The sequence below is a fragment of the Amblyomma mixtum genome, chromosome 5 (genome assembly GCF_055824585.1).
Source record: "Amblyomma mixtum isolate Tamu chromosome 5, ASM5582458v1, whole genome shotgun sequence".
In the NCBI taxonomy this organism is placed as follows: Eukaryota; Metazoa; Arthropoda; class Arachnida; order Ixodida; family Ixodidae; genus Amblyomma; species Amblyomma mixtum.
Window position 1 is genome coordinate 118,242,793 of NC_143016.1, and position 20,767 is coordinate 118,263,559.

Consider the following 20,767-nt stretch of genomic DNA (forward strand, 5'->3'; position numbering starts at 1 on the left):
CATTGTCGGGCATCCCTGATCATGATTCCAACACTACTACCAAACTATCATTTTCAACGACGGCCAGCTCGTAGTGGATTGAAAGCCTTCACTGCCGCCGCCGGAATATCATGAAGGCCACAGTTTGCATACTCTCCACTATGCTTCAGCATTTAATGTCCTGCCAGGGAAACTTTTCATGGACGATCTGTTTAGGCTAAAGAGGTAAATACTCGGTTAATTTCAAAGTCGCTCGCATACATATCTCGCTGCGAAATGGTCTTTGCCGTGAGGCGCCTGCTGCTCATTTCTTGCACATTTCTTATATAGCCTTTTTTTTGAACATGCGGTGTGTCCGAAGTCATATCGGTGGCCGAAAGCAGTCTCAACGACCTTCAATGACTTTTAAAACTTGATCGCCGCTACTTTGACAAAGTGTCTTGCTCTACTGCCCGACAGTCGCTTCGAAAGCAACCACGCCGCGCTCGCAGCCCCAAGTTGCTCGAAGTCGGCGTTAGTGACGCTGAACGCTGCGCTACAGTGGCGCCATCTGGCCATTGTAGATTGCGTATTGTGGTAAGCGCGATAACTGTGCTCTTGCACCACGAAATGAAACCCACACTTTCGCCACGCTGAACTTCCGCTTGACGAGGAAGTTTTGCGCTGCCTCAGAAATAAACACCAGATGTAAAGAGACACCAGCGACCTCCCTCCTGTCACCACACACCCGCGTTACTAAAGACGACCCTATCTAGGTGCTTAGCCTTTGCTTTCCTCTCCATTTAAAGGGTCATCGCAGTAGTCAAGCAGGCACTACGCAGCGGCCGCCGTTCGCAGTGCGGCCTTCTTGTGTTCGGTTCGCGAGCCGTGCGAATAGAAGCGTAGGTAAAGTTTTTCAGAAGGATCCGTTTGGACGAACCATGAAAGCGACGTCGTACACGCTGCTCCTGTTCTTACTAATTGTAACCGGTGCACTGGTGACAAGTGGTAAGTAGGATATTAGCCAATTTTAACTCCTGCTTCACAACTTGCTGATTTCTTTAATTGTACATTTCCTGAATGACACGATTGACATGAGACATGAATGACATGAATGACACGGTTGACAGGGTGTCCTCAATGTTTTAGCTTTCTCGTCGATTTGACGAGCACTCATGTTATTTGGCCACATATCCCTATCACAAGGGCGCTTGAGATGACAGCGTCAGCCAAGACAGCAAAAATACTGATAAGGACATTGATGTTTATTTGCTTCCCATCCGTTTTACGCTGGCACTGCATAAGAAACTCTTTGGCAATCCATAGGGGGTTGCTTGAATCCGTTAGAAACTAAAGCATCGTTATACCCGACGTCGACACAATACTGTTCGTTATATCCGTGGTGGCACCTTTAGGCTCATTATATCCGCGACCAACCCACTAAGTTTTTACATCCTAGGTCAAGATATGGTAGTTTGTTATATCCGAGTCATCATAATTAAGTTCTTTATATCCGAGGCAAACACACGAAAGTTCATTATGTCCGAGGTGGCATGATTACGTACTTTATATCCGAGGCGAACACGAAATGTCGTCATATCCTACCACGCATTCTAAGGCTTGCTGTATCCGAGGTTGTACAAAAAGCTCATTTAGGTAGTATAGTAAGTTCATACGTAGCCAGGTGGGCAGGGTGCCGGCTGCACACCTTGGTAGGGCCGCCAGAGAGATGGAGGGGGCGCAGTAAGCCTCCCCTAATCTCCGGAATGATCGGCCGTTGGCCTCCAAGCATATTCCCATCTGCGGTGATTGCCTGCCGAGGACTCCGACACTCAGAGACAGGGAACCACAACTTAAAAAACTATCTGGTATTTTCTCCCCAAGTCAGGCTCCCTCAACACCACCTTTGACAGCTACTAAGGGACCTTGTTATGGCACAGTAGAAAGCGAGCGGTTGGTAAGTGGGCGTTAACTGCATATCGTTAAGCAGCAATCATGTGATCGTGCTGATCTCTAGGGATGGAGGTTTTTCAATAACTGCTACAGTGCTTGAAATCTGAGCAGCTGATATAGAGATTTTGGCAACAAGCGTTGTAACTTGGTATAGATATGCATAAAGCGGAATATAACTCTCTGCTTTTATCACGACTATTTCAAGAACCTCCTGCAGAAGGGAACATAATTTGGCCAAAAACATGTTTTCTTGACTGAAAAAATGGCAGCCTTAACACTCCTTGAATCTTCATGGTATATGAATACTATACTGTGTCTTGGATAAGATTAATAATTGATTACTGATTAGATTTCACATATCAAAGCAAGTTGTACCAAACAACCCAAAAAATACTCTAGGCGTCCAAATAATAGACTTTTGACAAAAAATGGGCTTCATCAAGTGACACTCAGAATGGACTTCATGGCATATGCTTCTCGACCGCTTTGTTTCGCCTCAACACGCCTCGAAAGCCAGAATTCCTCGCTCCCCTTAGGGAAGGAGTGTTACGTGATCGAGCCTTCAAACACTGATATGACTCTCACAAATAGTAGTCGAGAAATCTCTGATTGCGATTAGAGACCTACCTACTATAGATTAGAAGCAAATACATGTCAATTAACCAAGTACTAATTAACACGTCGAGTTCATTTACTGACATAGGGCACTACTGGCCCGACTAAGCCGACGTTTGTATCTCTGTCCCTCAGAAGGTATGTTTTTTAGTGTTGCCGTACTGTGGGGCTTATGCAACATTTCTTGAAGTTCTGACGCTCGAACTGGTGTAGACCAGAGTTCTTTTAGCCTTGGAGAGATAAGGAGCACTGAAGATACATGAAGAGCGACATGGTTTCGCCCCGCCGGGTGGCTCAGTGATTAAGGCACTCGTGTGCTGACCCGAAAGACGCGGGTTCGATCCCGGCCGTGGTGTCGAAACTGCAGAGGTCCTTGTACTGTGCGATGTCAGTGCACGTTAAAGAGCCCCAGGTGATCGAAATTTCCGGAACCTTTCACTACGGCGTCTCTCAAAGCCTGAATCGCTTTGGGACGTTAAACTCTAATAAACCAAACCAAACATGGTTTCGCCCTACAAGTAAACCTCTTTAAGCTCTTAACTTTTGACAAAGGCTGTACGTATATAGCGGCAGCGATTGAAATATACAGAAAAGATTTTTTTCTACTTTTGGATGCTGTCTTAGCATTAATGGCGTTGCACGTTTAAAATCACGTTTTGCACTTTTCTCGTACACCTGTACCTAACCATTTGATCGTTATCCAGTGTGGTAGAACAAATTTCTCTGTAGAGGTTGTAGGCAATGAAAATGAAAAACTAACATCATTGTTGCGTCAATGGAAGACAGATAATTGCGATTTAACTTCTATGGCCGTTACATGTGTACTCTTTCTTTTTTCAGATGATTCATGTGCTTATCGCGACACTTTGTTCGACATCGGACTCTCCAAAGTGCTCGGCTTGCCTGCATTTGAAGAATTTCCTCTTGGTGACATTCGCCAAACATTCACTAAACTCATCGACTTCAGAGTGCGCCTGTCTGAGGGGAAGTTGTACGGCCTCTCAAATCTCATACGCGGTGAACGCAATTATATAAATGCCACTGAGAGCGGAATCGCCGCACATTTTGAAATCAGAGGAGGCCCCCTGATAGTCTCTTACAGGTGCTCTGTGGAATCGTCGCTTTTGGACGCCCTAACCGAGGTGGAAATCTACATTCCCTTTATCGAGATGATGATCAACGTTGAAGAGTAAGCGCATGTCGATGATTTATTAATTGTTGAGCTCAACGTCCTGAAAAGCCACATGGGCTATAGGGTCGCAGTACATGGGGCCTTTTGGTTAATTTAGGCGAGCTGCGCGGTTTAATGCGCTCCGACAACGCAAGCCCATGTGACAGTTTGAACCTTATACCGTAAGAGCCAGATTTGCCGCTCCATTTTCAGCCGTCTTCATGAAATTTATCTCGACGACTCGCGATATTTGCGCGAAGAAGGTATGTAGAACCAGTCGTGAAAAATTATACACCTTGTCAACTGTCATTCTTTGAACACGGCGAACTTCTTCGAGCCTGTTCACTTGGTGTGCTTAAAAAGCAATATTAGGAAGAACGCTCCCGCGGAGTCCTTGGAGCGTGTGGGACAGGTGCACAAAAGTGGAGGAGAACAGAAGTGACAATAGCCGTCACCAGGTATAAAATTTAAACACTGTATATTTATTTTCTATGCCCATAGTAAATTTTTAGCGCAGTCGTGGAGTGGCATTTCACAGCGTTCTTCAATTTTGTCCTGAGTAATCTTTGTAGAGCTGTTGACCATCGGGGTCTGGACTAACCATCACGACTGAGTATTTCCTAAAGGCGATTTTCGCAGCATGCAAGAAACAAAAATTGTGCTCGCGGACACAGATTTAGCACAACAGCCGTGGATAGGCAAGTGACAAAAACGTGCTTATTAGTCTCAACCATGTTTACGGCGTCTCTACCGCGAATGCACCTTAAGGGCGATATAAGCCTCACTAGTGTTGAGAAGGAAATCCGCGTTTCTGTCATTATAACGCTTGCTAGAGTCCGAGCAGCAATTACGTCCAAGCTGAACCGATAATTCTCAACGCACCTCACTATGGATTCACTATGTTCGCATGTTCCCGCCCTTCCCTTGTTTTATAGGCCTGCTCCGAACCATCTGAGGCTCACTGAGCTCTCCTTTTGGAACGCACCTGTGAAATTCCGAGCACGCCAGCTGAATGGAACCAACATCATTTTCCACTTGCTGAACTGGATGGCCGAAGGGTCCATTGAGGAAGCACTCAGTTTGAATATGGCAAACATAGCGCACGAGGTTGTCCGCCAGTTCTTAGGCAAGGTTGAAGAGTTTGCCCGAAACGGAACCAAGATTGGAGGTATGGGCAGCCTGCCACCCTTGTATTATTTGCATGAAGTTGTTTCGGAATTGCTAAATTTCAAATTCTTAATTTGGTCTTACAAAGTTACATGGTGTTCTCCTGCACGCGCCCAAAAGCGTGAATTGGCTCCGAATCGACTACGTAAGAATGCACTGAGGAAACAGCTTTGGACATCTCTGCGGATGTCTGCTATGATGAAAAAAAGGCTTATACTGTTCCTGGTTTTGGACTCAGGTTTATAGTTTTATTAATATTGTTTTGATCCTGCTTGGTTCGGCTCGCCAGGAAAAATGGTTAATGGGGGTTACATGTCCAAAACCGACTCAGGCGATGAGGGACGTCCCACAGCAAAAATGCCAAATGTTTCCCCTAGGTAGAACTTGAGTTAAAATTTCTTTATTTTGGAGCGGCCGCTTTCCTTGCTACTCCTTTTTTATTGTAGAACCACGCTGAATTACCCGGCCCATCTTATTTTCCTCCCTTTTCCTTGTGTGTCAGAGCTGTTAACATTTAAATACAGCAAAGTAGATGAGCGACGTGCGTTAATAGATTCCTTAACCTTTACTCTCTTCTGTTTGCTTAACTTCCACAAAGTTTTTTCTTTATACTTTTCATTCCTGCATTCTTTTACTCTTTCTTCCGAGTTGTTGTTGTACGCTCGGGAAAAGGTTGTTCGTTCGGTCGAGCTCCGGTCTGATAAACCACGAGAGACAGGTTCTGTGTCAACATGGCGGCAGAGTTCTCAGAGCGGAAACTTCCAAACAGAATGACTGAATTTTCTGCTACACAGAATTTGGAAGTTGAATGCACAGAACTAACAAGCATTTATGGCTTAAGACATTTAAGAGTATGCTTCTGCGCTCTCTTTTTTTAAATCACTTCCCGACGCCGATCGCCCCTCTGATTTAAAAAAAAATTGCCATAAATAATAGTTTTCGGCCTAGAAAAAGCGAATTGTTTAGTTTTGAAACTCAGAACACCAAACACTTTTTTTTTTGTACAGCACTGTGCATTTTATATACAAAAGGACGACATCTCTGGTAATCCTAGCATGGATGTCATCAGAATTTATAAAATAATCGAACAAGGAATTGTGCATTCCCAATATATTTTTTTGAAATAGAAATGACGCTAGGAGCGGAAACAAAAATTTCATTATTACGAGTGATAAAATCTGTCTTAATAACGATTCCGAACGACCGGCTGGCAAAGTCAGTGATGAATACTATTTGCTGCAGATTTTTAAGTAGACAGGAGAGTGTAAACAGATGATCGCAGGAAGAAATAATGATGAACGCTATACCCCGAACCAACTTCATTAGGCTTCGGCCGAAATACCATACAGTGCAAGAGTATGCTTCCCGACGCGGAGAGGCACATGCATAACTGATTACTAAGTTAAAAAGTCTTATAAGGTTAAATCATGAGAATATAGTGAAATAGATTGGTCATTAAGATAATCAGTGCGTTTATCTCATTTTTGATGTGCTTCAAGAAGATCGCGTGCAAAAAAAAAACAGAAAATGTCGCGGTCTTCTCGCCAAAATCTTAGCTTGAAGGAAACGTGGCTCATAACTGCCTCCATTAAGCGGCGCTGGGAGTTGTGCATCACAAATCTTTATTAAGTTTGCAGCATGTTGCTTCTGCCGCTCATTAACGCAGCAACCATTTTGTCTCATTCCGCACTTAACCGTGTGAAGGCAGGATTTTATATATCTCTTCCTCGGCACGCGGTGTTACAGCGTTAGCGTGCTTACAGAGATACCTCGCTTCTTGCTTGCATTTTAATAGCGAGTGCACAAATGGTGTAAATTGGTAGGCGCTGAGGATACAGCTAGAACGCCAGATTTGCGTTCGACTGCGTTCGACAGTTAAGAAAACGAAACAAGATAGCTCTGATATGAATGCCGCTAATTTTATCTGAAGGAAAAATTAGACTTACAAAAATCAGTAGCCAAGCTACTTTGTGAAAATTAATATACAGCGTCTAAAATGGACGCCTTTCACCCTCTACGGTCCAGACGTGAAGAAACCGCCGCCAGACCCGGTTAAAATCCCTTGTATATTACTTCCAGAACAAGGCGGCAGCACGCCTTTCGCGGACATCCCGGTTGGGCCCACGCAGGACCCCAGCCAGTGGGGCGTCTTCGACTACAGCGTCAAGAGAATAGCTCTCGCCTCTCATCTGGATCCGATCACCTTCACCGACGTCGACAACGTCACCTTAGGACGCCACACGTTCGAGATCGCCAACGTGACCGTGGAAGGTCTGGCCTTCCTGCGCCGAGGCGGCGACAACTACGCCAGGGTGAAGAAGTGCGGCATCGCTGCGCGGGTGGCCCTGGCTTTCGAAAGCATCCGTGTCCAGCTGTACGCCAGGACAACTCTCGGCCTCCGTCTGAGGATGGAAGTACGAATCGTGGCACTAGACGCGGTCATCGAAGTCACAGAGTAAGTGCTTTAGCGTATCTATAGAACCCCGGTAAAATCAGTTCAGCAAGCCGGCTTTCTTAAACACAGTAAAAATGTAGAGCTTATGACTCGTCACTAGGAGCTCTTGTTTTGCATACTAATTCCGCATTCTTGTGGCGTTATTTTCAGTTCTGGTTTTACTTTATGAAAATTTATGAAAAGCACGGAGTCACTTTTGTAATGGCTTGTGCTTGAAATGGTCTTACGTGCTGTTTCAGAGTGCTTTCAACCTAAAAACATCCAGAAGACTCTGTGGTCAAATATTCAGCCACATACTGCTGGTGCTAAGGCACGTATGGACATGCACTCCCGCACAATTCTCTCGAGAATAGGAGACTTAAAGAAGTCGCTACCAGTCAAGGTTCGTCGCGCTTCTCTCAACCACGGCCTTCCCACTGCCGTATATATAGCATGCCAACCCCTACCACCCGCAAAAAAAAAAAAGAATTTTGGTGGGGAGCTAGAACCATCATCATAAGGAAATGTGGGGACTTATCTGTGCCCAGCCTGGTGTACACCTAAAACTGCAGCATGAGTGCGGCGGAGAAGAATCTCGGTCCTCGCATCACGCCATCCTAGACCATCATTATCCTAATAGAACTGTTAAGCACAGTAACGCGCCAGCAGTGGATTAATAATTAGGCTTAGCTAAGACTCAGTCCATGAAGCACGTGCTCCAAAGTTCGCGATTAAGTGCAAACTGAAAAACAAAAAAGCCAACTTTTTAAAGGGACCCTGAAGACAAATGAAAGTTGGCTTGTATCGATACCGCTACGTGTTGTGATTAAAAAGAGGGCCCCCTCACACAAAACGAAGCATTTACACGGAAGTAAACACTAAAATCGCAATAAATATGTTATAATCACCAGCCGATTTGTTCTCATATGAAAAAATTCTGGACAAGCACATTTTTTGGTTGCAAGTTTTTATGAACGCCATTTTTTCATACATTTTAACATTGTAGTCGAGGGTCTGACGGAATCCCGTCCGGCGAGGAGGGAACCTAATAGCAGAAAAAAGGAGCACTCGGCAAAAAAGAAACAAGGAAAAACAATCGACGTTTCGCTGCTCGTATGAGTCCCTTGTTCACAATGGCAGCGGATGGACGAAGGTGATGACTTATGTTCGGTGCAGGAGTCGTAATGAACGTGCGTAAATCTCAGGAAGATTACCCCGCGTTCGGTTAAAAACATGTGGTGTCGTTTGGATGTGAAGTGATTCTAGAAGTAGGCGGGAAGATAAATAAAGGCGTTGCCCCAATCTATGGTTGTGATGCAGCTTCAGAGTGTTCAGCCAAGGCATTTTCTTTCGTGTGGCCTTTGGCGACGTCATTTTTATGTCGGTTCAAGCGTCTAATGAAATAGCCTGATTCGCCGATGTATGAAGCATTGCAGCCCTCGCAGGGAATTTTGTACACCACCTCGGGAAATCTGCTTCATTCAACCGGGTCTTTCACTCTAACAATTTTTTGCCTCAGTTTATTTGGTGGCACGTGGGCGATATGGACATTGGAGTCCTTGAAGACCACGGCTAAGGCCTCGCTGACTCCTGGAGCGTAGGGGATGCTTGCCCGCTTGCTTTTTTCGGCGCCCGTTGTTTCGACGTTTTGACGTCAAGAGCGACTTTCGGCAGCTCTTATCATACTTTGAGGGTACCCGTTGTTGTAAAGATCCTTGGTCACGATTTTTAGTTCGGAACTGAGTTTCTTCGGGCTTCAACAAGGGCGGAAAGCGCGGCCAAAACGCGCGGATGCAACGGAGCGTTTATGCGCGAGAGGGTGTGCCGAGTGAATCATGAATGCCCATTGCTGAGACCGTTATGCTGAGATGGTTTCGCACTTTCTTGCTATCATTTTTCGTGCTTCTCTTTTGTCTCCAAGTCTACCACCCGATTGGAGGGTGGCCCGTGTCGTTCCTATACACAAAGCAGGTGATGCCGGATCGTTTAATAATTACCGTCACATATCGTTGACCTCTTCATGCTGCAAACTTCTTGAACATATCGTAGCCAATTACATTAAAACATTCCTTGATGACAACAACAAATTATCGGCTTTCCAGCATGGTTTTGGCAAAGTCTTTTCTACGGTCACCCAACTTACATCCGTAATTCACAATTTCGCTCAAGTTCTGGACAATTCCGGCCAAATAGATGTCATATTTCTAGATTTTAAGAAAGCTTTTGATTTAGTTCCGCACAATAAACTTATCCATAAACTTGAAACTATAGGTCTTCCTTCTTTTATTGTTAATTGGGTTGCGGCTTATTTATCTAACCGATTTCAATATGTTAGTATAGATGGTCATTGTTCTAACAAACTTCTAGTCACTTCAGGTGTCCCGCAAGGCAGTGTCCTTGGGCCATTACTGTTTCTTATCTATATTAATGACATTACCGACATCATCTCTCATCCTGTTCAAATTAGGTTGTTTGCCGACGATTGTGTTTTGTTTAATGAAGTTAAAGTTCAAGGCGACCAGATTTTACTTAATCATAACCTACAGAATGTTAGTGAATGGTGCGTTAATTGGGGGATGGAACTAAACGCTGACAAGACAGTATTTATGCGGATCACTAATAAAAGAAACAGTCATTCCTTTTCATATAATCTTCCCACTCGGCACCTTTCAGAAGTCAAAGAATACAAGTACCTAGGAGTAACACTAACGAATAATCTTAGTTGGAATAAACATATTGAAACCGTATACTCTTCTTCGTTTCGCAATCTCTGTTTTCTTAGGCACAAGTTAAAACAAGCTCCCCCTAACGTTAAGCAATTGGCATATTACACCATGATTAGACGAAAACTTGAGTATGCATGCACTGTTTGGGATCCTCACACAAAGACTAACATTAATGCCCTTGAAAGAATTCAGCGCAAAGCAGTTCGGTTTATATTTTCTAAATATCGCACCACTGACTCACCATCTGCTCTGTTGCTTCAACATAATATACAGTCCCTTGAAACTCGGCGTAGAATACTAAGGTTAAGATTTCTCTTTCTATTGAAAAATAACAAACTGTCAATGGCTCCCGATTTGTATCTCCAGCCGATAACGTCCAGGTCAACAAAAAACAGGCACACTGAATCGTTAAAACCTTACTTTGCCAGAACTAACATATTCAAATTTTCATTTTTTCCCCGCACCATTACCGAGTGGAATCAGTTACCATCACCATCTACAGTTGACATTGATGCCATTGAACAGGCCGTTCATTGATGTTTTTGACTTGCCTTGTACTTTGTTTTGTGCTTTTTGTATTGTGTTTATTGTGCCCCTCCTGCCAGGGCCCTTCACTGGGCCTGCAGTATGCCCTAAATAAAATAAATAAATAAAACTCAGGTACCGACCAGTGTGAGTGGGCTTGCGGTACACGCACGTTGCGAACCCATTGCTTGTTCTTTGCACGAGTACGTCCAGGAAGGGAATGGCGTCATTCTGTTCTTTGGTGAATTGTATTGTCGGCTGAAAGTAGTTCAGGTGTTCAAAGAAACGGCTTGCATCTTGTGGGCGAATCACACAGAAACAGTCATCGACGTACCGGAGAAACAGTTTACGGGGTGGATGAAATTAAACAAGTGCTTCTGCTTCAATGCGTCCTAGAGCAATATTTGCGCATACGACAGAGACGGAGGCACCCATGGCTGTACAAAATAGTTGTTTGTAATGTTGCTTCCTGAAGACGGAATACGTGTTACGCAAGCAGAATTCGAGCAGACGACAAATGTCAACAACCTCAAAAGACGTACGTGATGGGAGCGTAGTGTCATTTTCTATAAGGCGTTTGCAGATTGAAACTGCGAAAGTAATCGGAAACTAATCTCAGAAAGTAATCGAAAAGTTATCGGATTCGGAAAGTAATCTCTTATGTTCTGTATCTACCTTCTTTGTGGGATCACAGTTCACTTTATCGTACGTCGCCTTGTCCTGGGGAAGCGTCGTAATTTTTAGGATGTAGTCCTATTGGTTGAGAAGTACGGTTGAATTCCCCTTTTCAGCAGGGAGAATGACAATGTTTTCGTTCTCTAGGAGTCTTTTCAAGGCATGCAATTCAGGGGAAGTCAATGTTTCTATTTCACCCGCAATGCTTCGAAAGGACCCCGATGGCACGGCAACGAGCTTCTTCTCGGTTACTAGGGTCAACCTTGTGGACTGCCTGCTCCACAGCGCAGGCGAATCTTCGCCGTTTGGCTGTGCGCCGGTATTGAAATTAAGACCTCGGCTTAGGAGGCTACATTCTGCCGGGTCCAGGGGGTTGGAAGATAGGTTGTGCAACGCTACAAACAGCTGTTTGGTACAGCCATGGGTGCTTCCGTCTCCGTCGTATGCGCAAACATTGCTCTAGGACGCATTGAAGCAGAAGCACTTGTTTCATTTCATCCACCCCCTAAGCTGTTTCTCCGGTACGTCGCTGACTGTTTCTGTGTGATTCGCCGACAGGATGTAAGCCGTTTCTTTGAACACCTGAACTCCTCTCAGCCGACAATACAATTCACCAAAGAACAGAATGGCGCCATTCTCTTCCTGGACGCACTTGTGCAAAGAAAAAGCAACGGGTTCTCAACGTGCGTGTACCGCAAGCCCACTCACACTGGTCGGTACATGAGTTTTCACTCGGCACACCCTCTCGCGCATAAACGCTCCGTTGCATTCGCGCTTTTTGGCCGCGCTTTCCGTGCTTGTTCAAGCCCGAAGAAACTCAGTTACGAACTAAAAATCGTGACCAAGGATCTTTCCAACAACGGGTGCCCTCAAAGAATGATAAGAACTGCCGAAAGCCGCTATTCACGTCAAAACGTCGAAACAACGGGCGCCGAAAAAAAGCAAGCGTGAAAGCATCCCCTACGCTCCAGGAGTCAGCGAGGCCTTAGCCGGGGTCTTCGAGGACTCCAATGTCCATATCGCCCACGTGCCACCAAGTAAACTGAAGCAAAAACTTGTTAGAGTGAAAGACCCGGTTGAATGAAGCAGATTTTCCCGAGGTGTTGCACAAAATTCTCTGCAAGGACTGCAATGCTTCATACATCGGCGAATCAGGCAATTTCATTAGGTGCTTGAAGCAACATAAAAATGACGTCGCCAAAGGCCAAACGAAAGAAAATACCTTGGCTGAACACTGTCAAGTATCACATACCATAGATTGGGACACCTCAGTCATGGCGACAGAGAAGTATTTATCTTCCCGCCTACTTCTAGAATCACTTCCCATACAAACAACACCACATGTTTTTAACCGAACGCGGGGTAATCTTCCTGAGATTTACGCACGCTCATTACGCCTTCTACACCGAACATAAGTCACCACCTTCGTCCATCTGCTGCTATTAAGAACAAGGAACCCGTACGGACCTCGGAACGTCAATTGTTTTACTTTTTCCATTTTTGACGAGTGCTCCTCTTTTCTGCTATTACATTTTGCCATTCCACTTTAGCAATCAGCATATCTCCAAATCTCGCTGCGGCAGAATTGCATTTTTTCGCTATTAACGTCTCTACTACCATCTCAGGCTCACAGCCTGAACAGAAGAGCAATTCAATTTAATTAGTGTGCGTATTCTAGCTCTTCACTTTTTTTTTCATTATTATTGGCTCATGAAATTAAACGCACCTCTTTGCCTGTTCGTTATTGGCTATAGCACACCCATATGGGGGCCATGGTGATGATATAGCAAATCGCACAGAACCAAAAAAAGAAAGAAAGAAAACATGCACACATTTCTTGTTAAATCATTATACATGCGGCCCTCTCGACTATACTAACTTCGTAGAGATCATTCCTGTGTAGTGTCCGGGAGTACTATTCATTCACCACGTACTGCGTAGCTTGTTACTTTCGCATAGCTACTCAGAGCTGGCAATATCATTCATCACATGGCCTCTCTGCCAGACCCAGTCTATCTTCAGAATAAAGTGCCAACAACACTTTAAAAGCGACGATGAGCAAACATCATAAGGCTGCCCCTGTACCTTTTTTATTCATGTCTCATGCAACTCAGTCATTAAATCATCATCTGTGGTCCAATAACTGTCAAGAGTACCATTACAATGTGGCAGCAATGTTCCGAATTTTCTATCAGTAAAAATTAGACCTTGAGCAAGCGGAGATGCCTTAGACCATACATGCACAGGCCCGGTCAGGCTTTTTCAGCGCATGCGCCGTACTGGTATGTGTACGAAAGCACACCTACCACTGGGCACGCGCCGCAGGAACCCGGCTTGTTCGCTTATAGCGCACACCAATACGTCTCGGTTTTGCTAAAACCCTCGGTGCGCTCTCATCATAAATTTTTCATGCTGGTTTCACTGTTTGTTTCTACGCAGGACCAACAAGACAATCAGTATTGTAGACTACCAGCTTAACTTCCCCGTTCCACTGGAATACGACGTCTACGTGCTAACGCCCGTCGTTGGGACTGTGATCGATTTCTTCAACGGTTTCAAGCGCCGGCGCCTAACTGAAGACGAGGCGAACAAGCTGGAGGACTCATCCAAGAAATACATTGAGCAGGCCATTTATAAAATCACAGAATTCATCAAAGATCCCGCTCCCTGGATGCCCTGGGACAACTCCATCATCGAAGCATACCGCAAATACAGCATAGAGCAGAGAACTTGAGATCGGCGCTGTTTTTCAGTGGGCTGTGCGAAATTTACACAGACAGTACATAGAGAACGAAATATATTCAAAAATATATATGTTATTATGCCTAAGGAAATGAAGCGTATTTCATGCAAAACTTAAAGGTTCTAAACGCTTAGAACAACGCATTCTTATGGCTACTTGAGAGAGGCCTTTCCACTTATCATACGTAATCGCGGCACTTCAGCAAACACCTGCTTCAAGCCATTTAACAGCTAAAAGCTGCTCATTGAAAAAAAGAGTTTCCTGATGCTTGCAAATATCAAACCTTCAATAAACACACCATTTTGAGTGCTGTAAAAAATACTTTCCTTTTTATGACACATGTGCCAGGTTATTGGTTCGATACTTCCCGGTCCCACTGTTATGCATTCCACTTTAATCAAGACACATGTGCAATGCCGTTACACAGAATGGTGAAAGAGCAACGTAGCTGTCAATACGGCATGCTAAGTTGGGAAAGAGCAACAATCGCGATCATTGTGAGCTTTGAGAAGCCTTCATCATCCAGAAAAAAAGAACAAACTTGTACGAACACTAAGCAGAATATAGAGTTGGGATAGCTGGTAAAGCTCGATACTGAATAAACAGCTCAACAAGCAGGCGGACGAGCACCGGACGAGCACCATGTCGTAAAACTGTTATTCATTTCATATTAATTAAGCAAGCTGTATTGGTTTCTGTTTTGAAGATGGGAGGGGCACTAGCATGAACGGTAGTGAAATGGAGAAAAGTACCTGAAACAATCATGTGGTTGAGGTTTTTGCGAGCCGCTGGTATCTGTCGCCTATTGGACGAAAATTGAAAATGCCCAGCGTAAGTTCATACGCATCTATTATGATAGATATATTGGTCGCCGTCGTTTCTACGACTATGATTCTCTCTTGGCAAACCTCAATATGTGTACCATTGGCGACAGGGGACGCATACGTGACATGCAGTTTCTGCAAAAACTCCTGCGCCGTTTCATTAACTGTGTTACTTTACTGATGTCGCTGAATTTTCGTGTGCCGCATGCAAAAGTCGCAAAATGTTTCGACACATTTTATCCCGATTTGCACGCCATCTGTCCAATGACTCGTTCACAAATCTTGTATAAAAAAAACGTTTATTGACATGGACATATTTGCCTAATTGTTGTTTTCATGCCTGCTTTTAAATGTTTTCAAGTGGTCATTCTGATGTATCTGACCTAGTGTGCGCTCGTTTAGGCCACTTGGCTGTTGAGGCACACTCAAATAAACGTATCTATCTATCTACGAGCATCGTTCATTTACACTTAATAACTTAAATTGAGACCGCCTGAAAACCCGCTGCTGTTTTAAGTTTTAAAGGGGCTGTTTTACCGACGAATAAGAGGAGAAAGAAGTATCTAGCTGTGATCGAAAACATTTGCGCTGCACTTCAATGTCACCAACCTCCACTGAAATGCCGCCGGTTCGAGGTGTTCAATCCTGCTATATAGGACGGAACAGCCTAACCCCATAGCCACTGGGCCACGATTTCGAGAAGGTGCGAATTAAGAGGTTAGTCAGAAGTCCCTGTCGGCTAATGGCTTCAGGCTCAGTGGTTATGGCGCTCGGCTGCTGACCCTAAAGACGCCAGCTCGATCCCGGCCGTAGATGGAGACGAAATTCTAGAGGCCCGCCTACTTTGCGATGTTAGTGACAGTTACAGAACCCAGGTGGTGGAAATTTGTGGAGCCCTTCAGTATGGCGTCCCTCATAACCTGAGTAGCTTTGAAACGTTAAACCTCTATAACTGAACCGAACCAAACTTCGTCCCTTGTTTCAAGGCAAGGCAAAAAGTGCAGCTGTCCTTTCCTATTTCCTATAAGTGCGGCTTCTCCCAAGAGCACATGGATGGCATTAGTACTACTGGTGCACTCTCACTAGAGCTCACTCTACTGCCCGTATGTCTTTTTCGGCTTAAAAGTAATATTCTCTGTCGCCAAAAGAACGGTAACGTGTTTTCGGCAAAATAAGTCCTTCTTAACGCTGCTGCTGAAGGGTGACAGAATTCTACTTCACGAGACAAAAGTTAGAGCCTCGGTTAGATCACACACCATCCGAGCCCACTACAGATGATTGAGAAGCTTATATGATTGGGAAAGTCGGTCAGACATATCTGAACAGTTCAACCCTGAAAATGCAGAACAAGTTGCGCTACGCAATGCTTGAGGGCTCGGTACACTGTTTCTTGAGTAGTGCATAAATAGGATTGCCTAATGCCGTTTTTGTTGCCCTCAGGACAAGAAACCGCGCTCTATCACAGGTTGGCAGATTGCAGTTAAAGCCCTGTGGACTATGTAAAAAGCGATTTTAAATTTACTCATTTTTTCTCTCGTCCATTGCTCTCCGACATTTTGCAAACCCATTTTGCAGTTATTGACCAGAAACAAAGCCTGTAATGAGAGACATAATGTGCACCAATTCGTTGCCACTCTAAAATATATCTGGAATGTAAAATTTTTCAAGCTTTCTCAAGAAGACTGCCAAGTGAGAATAGATGCATTCCTCATGAACTTTGACAGTTTTTGCGCATTGTTCCCATCAAGCAGCACACCAATCACAAACCACAGCAGGCCGCAAGGCTCTGATTCAACTGAGGAGCAGCTGTCATCACAAGATTCTCCTAATATAGTATATGAAAATGTTTACCATGTCGCTGGCACTTTCGTGCAGAGCTTTCTTGACATGAGAACTACGGAGTGCACATGTCACAAAACGCTACTTGCGGCAGACGGTGGCTCCCTCCATGGGCAACACCAATTTTTCGCACCTTTTCAAGTCAGCTGGCGGGACCTCTGAAGGACGTCCACCTGGTGTTTCAGCGAACAGTTTCGAACATTTTCATAGATAGGCTTTTTTGGGGCAAAACTAAGGTTTTTGCGGCCCAATATTAGCAGTGTTGGCGGGCACCACAAAACTGGTGAACCGTCTTAAGTAGTAAGCTGGTTAACCAATCTTTAATAACTAATTTCTTAACAAGCTCACTTAGGCACCTAGTTGCAATTAGAGGTTTGTAGGCGGTCTTTAGCAATAGCCATATCACATTTTATCATATCACGATTATCATTGCCGCTGTCGCTCGACAAAATTTCGCTTTTCCAACTAGTCACATGAACTGGAGGGGTTGCTTTGCCTGAATGCCTTCGAAAGCCCACGTATTTTCGCACGATGCTGCCAGATTTAGGGAGTCACAGCGGTGAGCGTACCCGCGTTTTCAAAATTCTAAAAACTGATATGGCTATTACTAACGACCGCGGCTACAAATCTGTAATTGCAACTAAGCACCTAACTTCACTAGTTAAGTTAATTATTAAAAATTAGTTAACCATCCCACTACTGAAGACAATAAACCGCTCTTCTGGTGTCCGCCAACACAGGCAACACTGTGCCGCAAAAGCATATTTATACCCAAAAAAAAACCATTTACAAAATTTTTGAAGTGTTCGCTGGAACACATAGTTTGTTATAAAAAATTAGATTCCACCATCACACAACAAATCATGTAGTATGCCAATTAATCGCATGTGTGTAAGAATCTGGTTAAAAGGGGGCTAAACCGGCAAACTATTTTCTTTTCACTAGGCTGCAGACTGAAATTTCTTAAATTACCTGCCACACAAGGCTACACAGCTACATCCCTACACAGCTACTTCGTCAACAGAAGAGCAGATACAAAGTCGAAACAGAGTGCTCCTGCTAGGAAGAAGCGTAAATTATCTGTTTATATTCATGATCCATTGTTTTAGGATATGATTATCATATTTGGTTTTTTATTGCTGCCTACTGCTTATATGAACTCCCCTAAACTATTGCTGCACAATTTATTTTTATTTTTGTGAGTGTTCATGCATTTCTTTATTCATGATTCTGCTCTGGTTGCACATATACTGCACTGGTAGGTGGTGCAAGGTAGATGTACTATGGTAGCGTAGGCTGCATAGAAGCCCATACGTTCAAAACATGGCGGTTTATGGTGCGCAGCCAGCGCCATCTTCGAAGTGCGTGGACAACTAAAAAGTGACGTCATAATTAAAACTAAAACGCGACGTCGAAGTCGCGTGTTTTAGTGACGTCATATTCGTGACGTCAGCGTCACGTGTTGCTTGGCGGGAAAAAAAAACTGCTGAACGCCGCGACGCTTCAGCGCGACACCCCACACGAGAACGAAGAAAGAAGACACGACGAGTGCCGACCACCAACGCTATTTTTAGGTAGTCAGTTCTCGTTGTGCCTTTTTCCTTCGTCCTCGCCTCAGGTGTCGAGCTGAATGTCAGGGTTGTAATGTGGCAACATGCGCAGTTATTTATGTTACTGCCACATTAGTCATCGCTCGCACATCGTGCAACCGCACACCTTTTTTTTGCGTACGGGGGCCCCATGGCCACAGACGATGCCCTTTTCGGGCAAAAGGGAAAAGCGGAAACTGTACACGAACGATGCACACCAAGAACTCGAGCAACAAGCAACGAGGAAAAAGTAGGGCTAGCAGAATCGAGTTTCATACAAAAGAAAGCAGAATGATCAAAAGATATGACAAGGGTATGACATCAGAGCACCGTCAACCTTGGTATCGTCCCGCTGCCATTGCCGCTGCTCTGAGCGAACGCTGTCATAAAAATTTTTACAAAGCAAGCGCTATAATTTCTAACAAAATGCACACAACTAAAACATTTTAAAAAGGAATTACTGCAATTGTTTTTGAATGCTTTTGAAGCACAAAATATGTCCTAATTATTTTCCTTTTCTAGTCGTGTCTGTCCACTCATTTCATTTTGGCGCTTTAGTTCCACTAATTTGCTGTCGCTAGCACTTGGTTCTGGACCGCATTCGAGCTCCGGCTTCGCGACCTATTTCAATTGACCTTGGGTGATGTCTAAACTACGACTGATATTGCGTCGCACCGGAGCTTCGTCACGCGAATTTAGACTTCCGGATCGTTTGTGTGGTTTCGTTTGTGTAGGCATTGCTTGCAGACGTGCAGTTTCGAACTTTCTTTACTTAGTACTAACGTTCACATCGCTGGAAATTGCGTTGTGCGCTTCCTCAAACTGCAGCAACTTCACTGCGACGGGGTGCAACATGTTCCGATCGCCGTAAAGTAGTGAGCGGGCAAAACAATCCGCCGTTGCGATCTGCTGACAGACTGAATGCCACGTGCTTCACCGACCACTTCTGGTGTTTTCTTCGAGCATTTTGTTAGCGGTAAATGTTTGAGATTTTTGTAAAAGTTAGTGCATACGATAAAGGATGTTGTTTTCTTTCCATGAGTACCACCAAAATTTGCTCGGAGAACTTCGGCTCTGTGCCACCGCTGTTCTCGCATGACGATGGCTGCAGCCCGAAATCGTATATTTGCAAATATGCGTAGCTCGAATAGAGAGCCAACGCAAAAGTCGGCTGCTGAAACAGCGATAACGGCCACGGTAGGGTGTCGTAGACTGACGTACGTTGTCGCAGTGGCACGTATATCTACGAGGACTTGTGGGATTTATAAATGGTTATATAAGAACTTTTTTGCTAAATGCATGCTCAAATTGAAACACGTTTTTACCAGCAGGCCAACGGGCATGAGCACGCAGCAACTGTGGAGAAACTACAAGTAAGGTTTCACGTTAAAGTTCTCTGTTTCTGTGGATCTGCAATGTGCAGTTATGTTTGTTCGTGTCCTGTGTGCGGAGAAGGGTGATCGCATCGGAAGGTCACAAGAATTGTTTACCCCAAATCTTTTCATACTGAGTCAATCAGTTATGAAAAAATTCAACTCAGCATAACATATAACCTAAAAAAAATAGCAGCCAACATAAAGTCTGTTTTTCACCTTTCATTATAACACGTAGGAGCGCTTACATCTGAGACAAACCTTTTAAAAATGAATTGTTGCTTGCAGCAAAGCATCATTTGCAAACTGCTAGGTGCTGGACAAGCGTGTGAAGTCAATAAATGTCTACAATTGTAGCTTACTTCTGATACATCGCACGCTTGCATAAAGATATATTCCACAGAACGTTTTCAATGTTTTTCTCATTTCGAAGATCTCCTGGATATGCTTCAGGAAGGCAACCAGGTGCTGGCTGAATGGGATTCTTTTTGTGCAGAGTTTTTGAGATTTTGAGACGTGTGAGCGCCATGCTCTCTTGGCCATGCTTCTGTGACACTCCTCCATATTTGACTTTTCACAGCCCGGTGGCCCACCTTCCATCCCCTCGTCTCGGATTCTTCACAGGATTGACACTGGCGCCTCACATCCGGTCCGGCAAAAGCCCTACCGAGTGTCCCCGTCTGAACGTAAGTTGATCAATGAGCAAGTCAAGGAGATGTTAACTAAAGGTGTTATACAAAAGTCGTCGAGTCCCTGGGCTGCTCCAGTAATTCTTGTTCGGAAGAAGGATGCGTCATGGCGTTTTTGCGTGGATTACCTTTGTCTGAATACCGTCACGAGAAAAGTCGTATACCCCCTACCTCGAATCGACGATGCCATCGACTGCCTTTTTTTAGCCTCTTACTTCTCTTCTATTGATCTTCGGTCGGGGTATTGGCTAATCCCTATGCATCCCGCGGACAAAGAAAAAACAGCGTTTATCACGCCTGATGGCCTTTATGAATCTAATGTGATGCCATTTGGCCTTTGGAATGCGCCCGCCACCTTCAAAAGATTTATGGACACTATACTGCGCGGTCTGAAATGGGAAATATACATGTGCTACCTCGACGACGTTGTAATTTTCGGAAAGACGTTCAGTTAGCACAACGACCATTTAGCTCTCGTCCTGGACT

General features: G+C 44.5%; 1 protein-coding gene across 1 annotated transcript; it reads left to right on the plus strand.

Annotated features, from left to right (window-relative positions):
* The first annotated feature begins 704 nt into the window (after nucleotides 1–704).
* Nucleotides 705–15,233, plus strand: LOC149343459 (uncharacterized). Its single transcript, XM_089546976.1, has 5 exons — nucleotides 705–966; nucleotides 3,367–3,715; nucleotides 4,633–4,865; nucleotides 6,944–7,319; nucleotides 13,664–15,233. Exons 1-5 carry the CDS (start codon nucleotides 900–902, stop codon nucleotides 13,956–13,958), a joined length of 1,320 nt encoding a protein of 439 aa, XP_089403102.1. The 5' UTR covers nucleotides 705–899; the 3' UTR covers nucleotides 13,959–15,233.
* The last annotated feature ends 5,534 nt before the right edge of the window (nucleotides 15,234–20,767 follow it).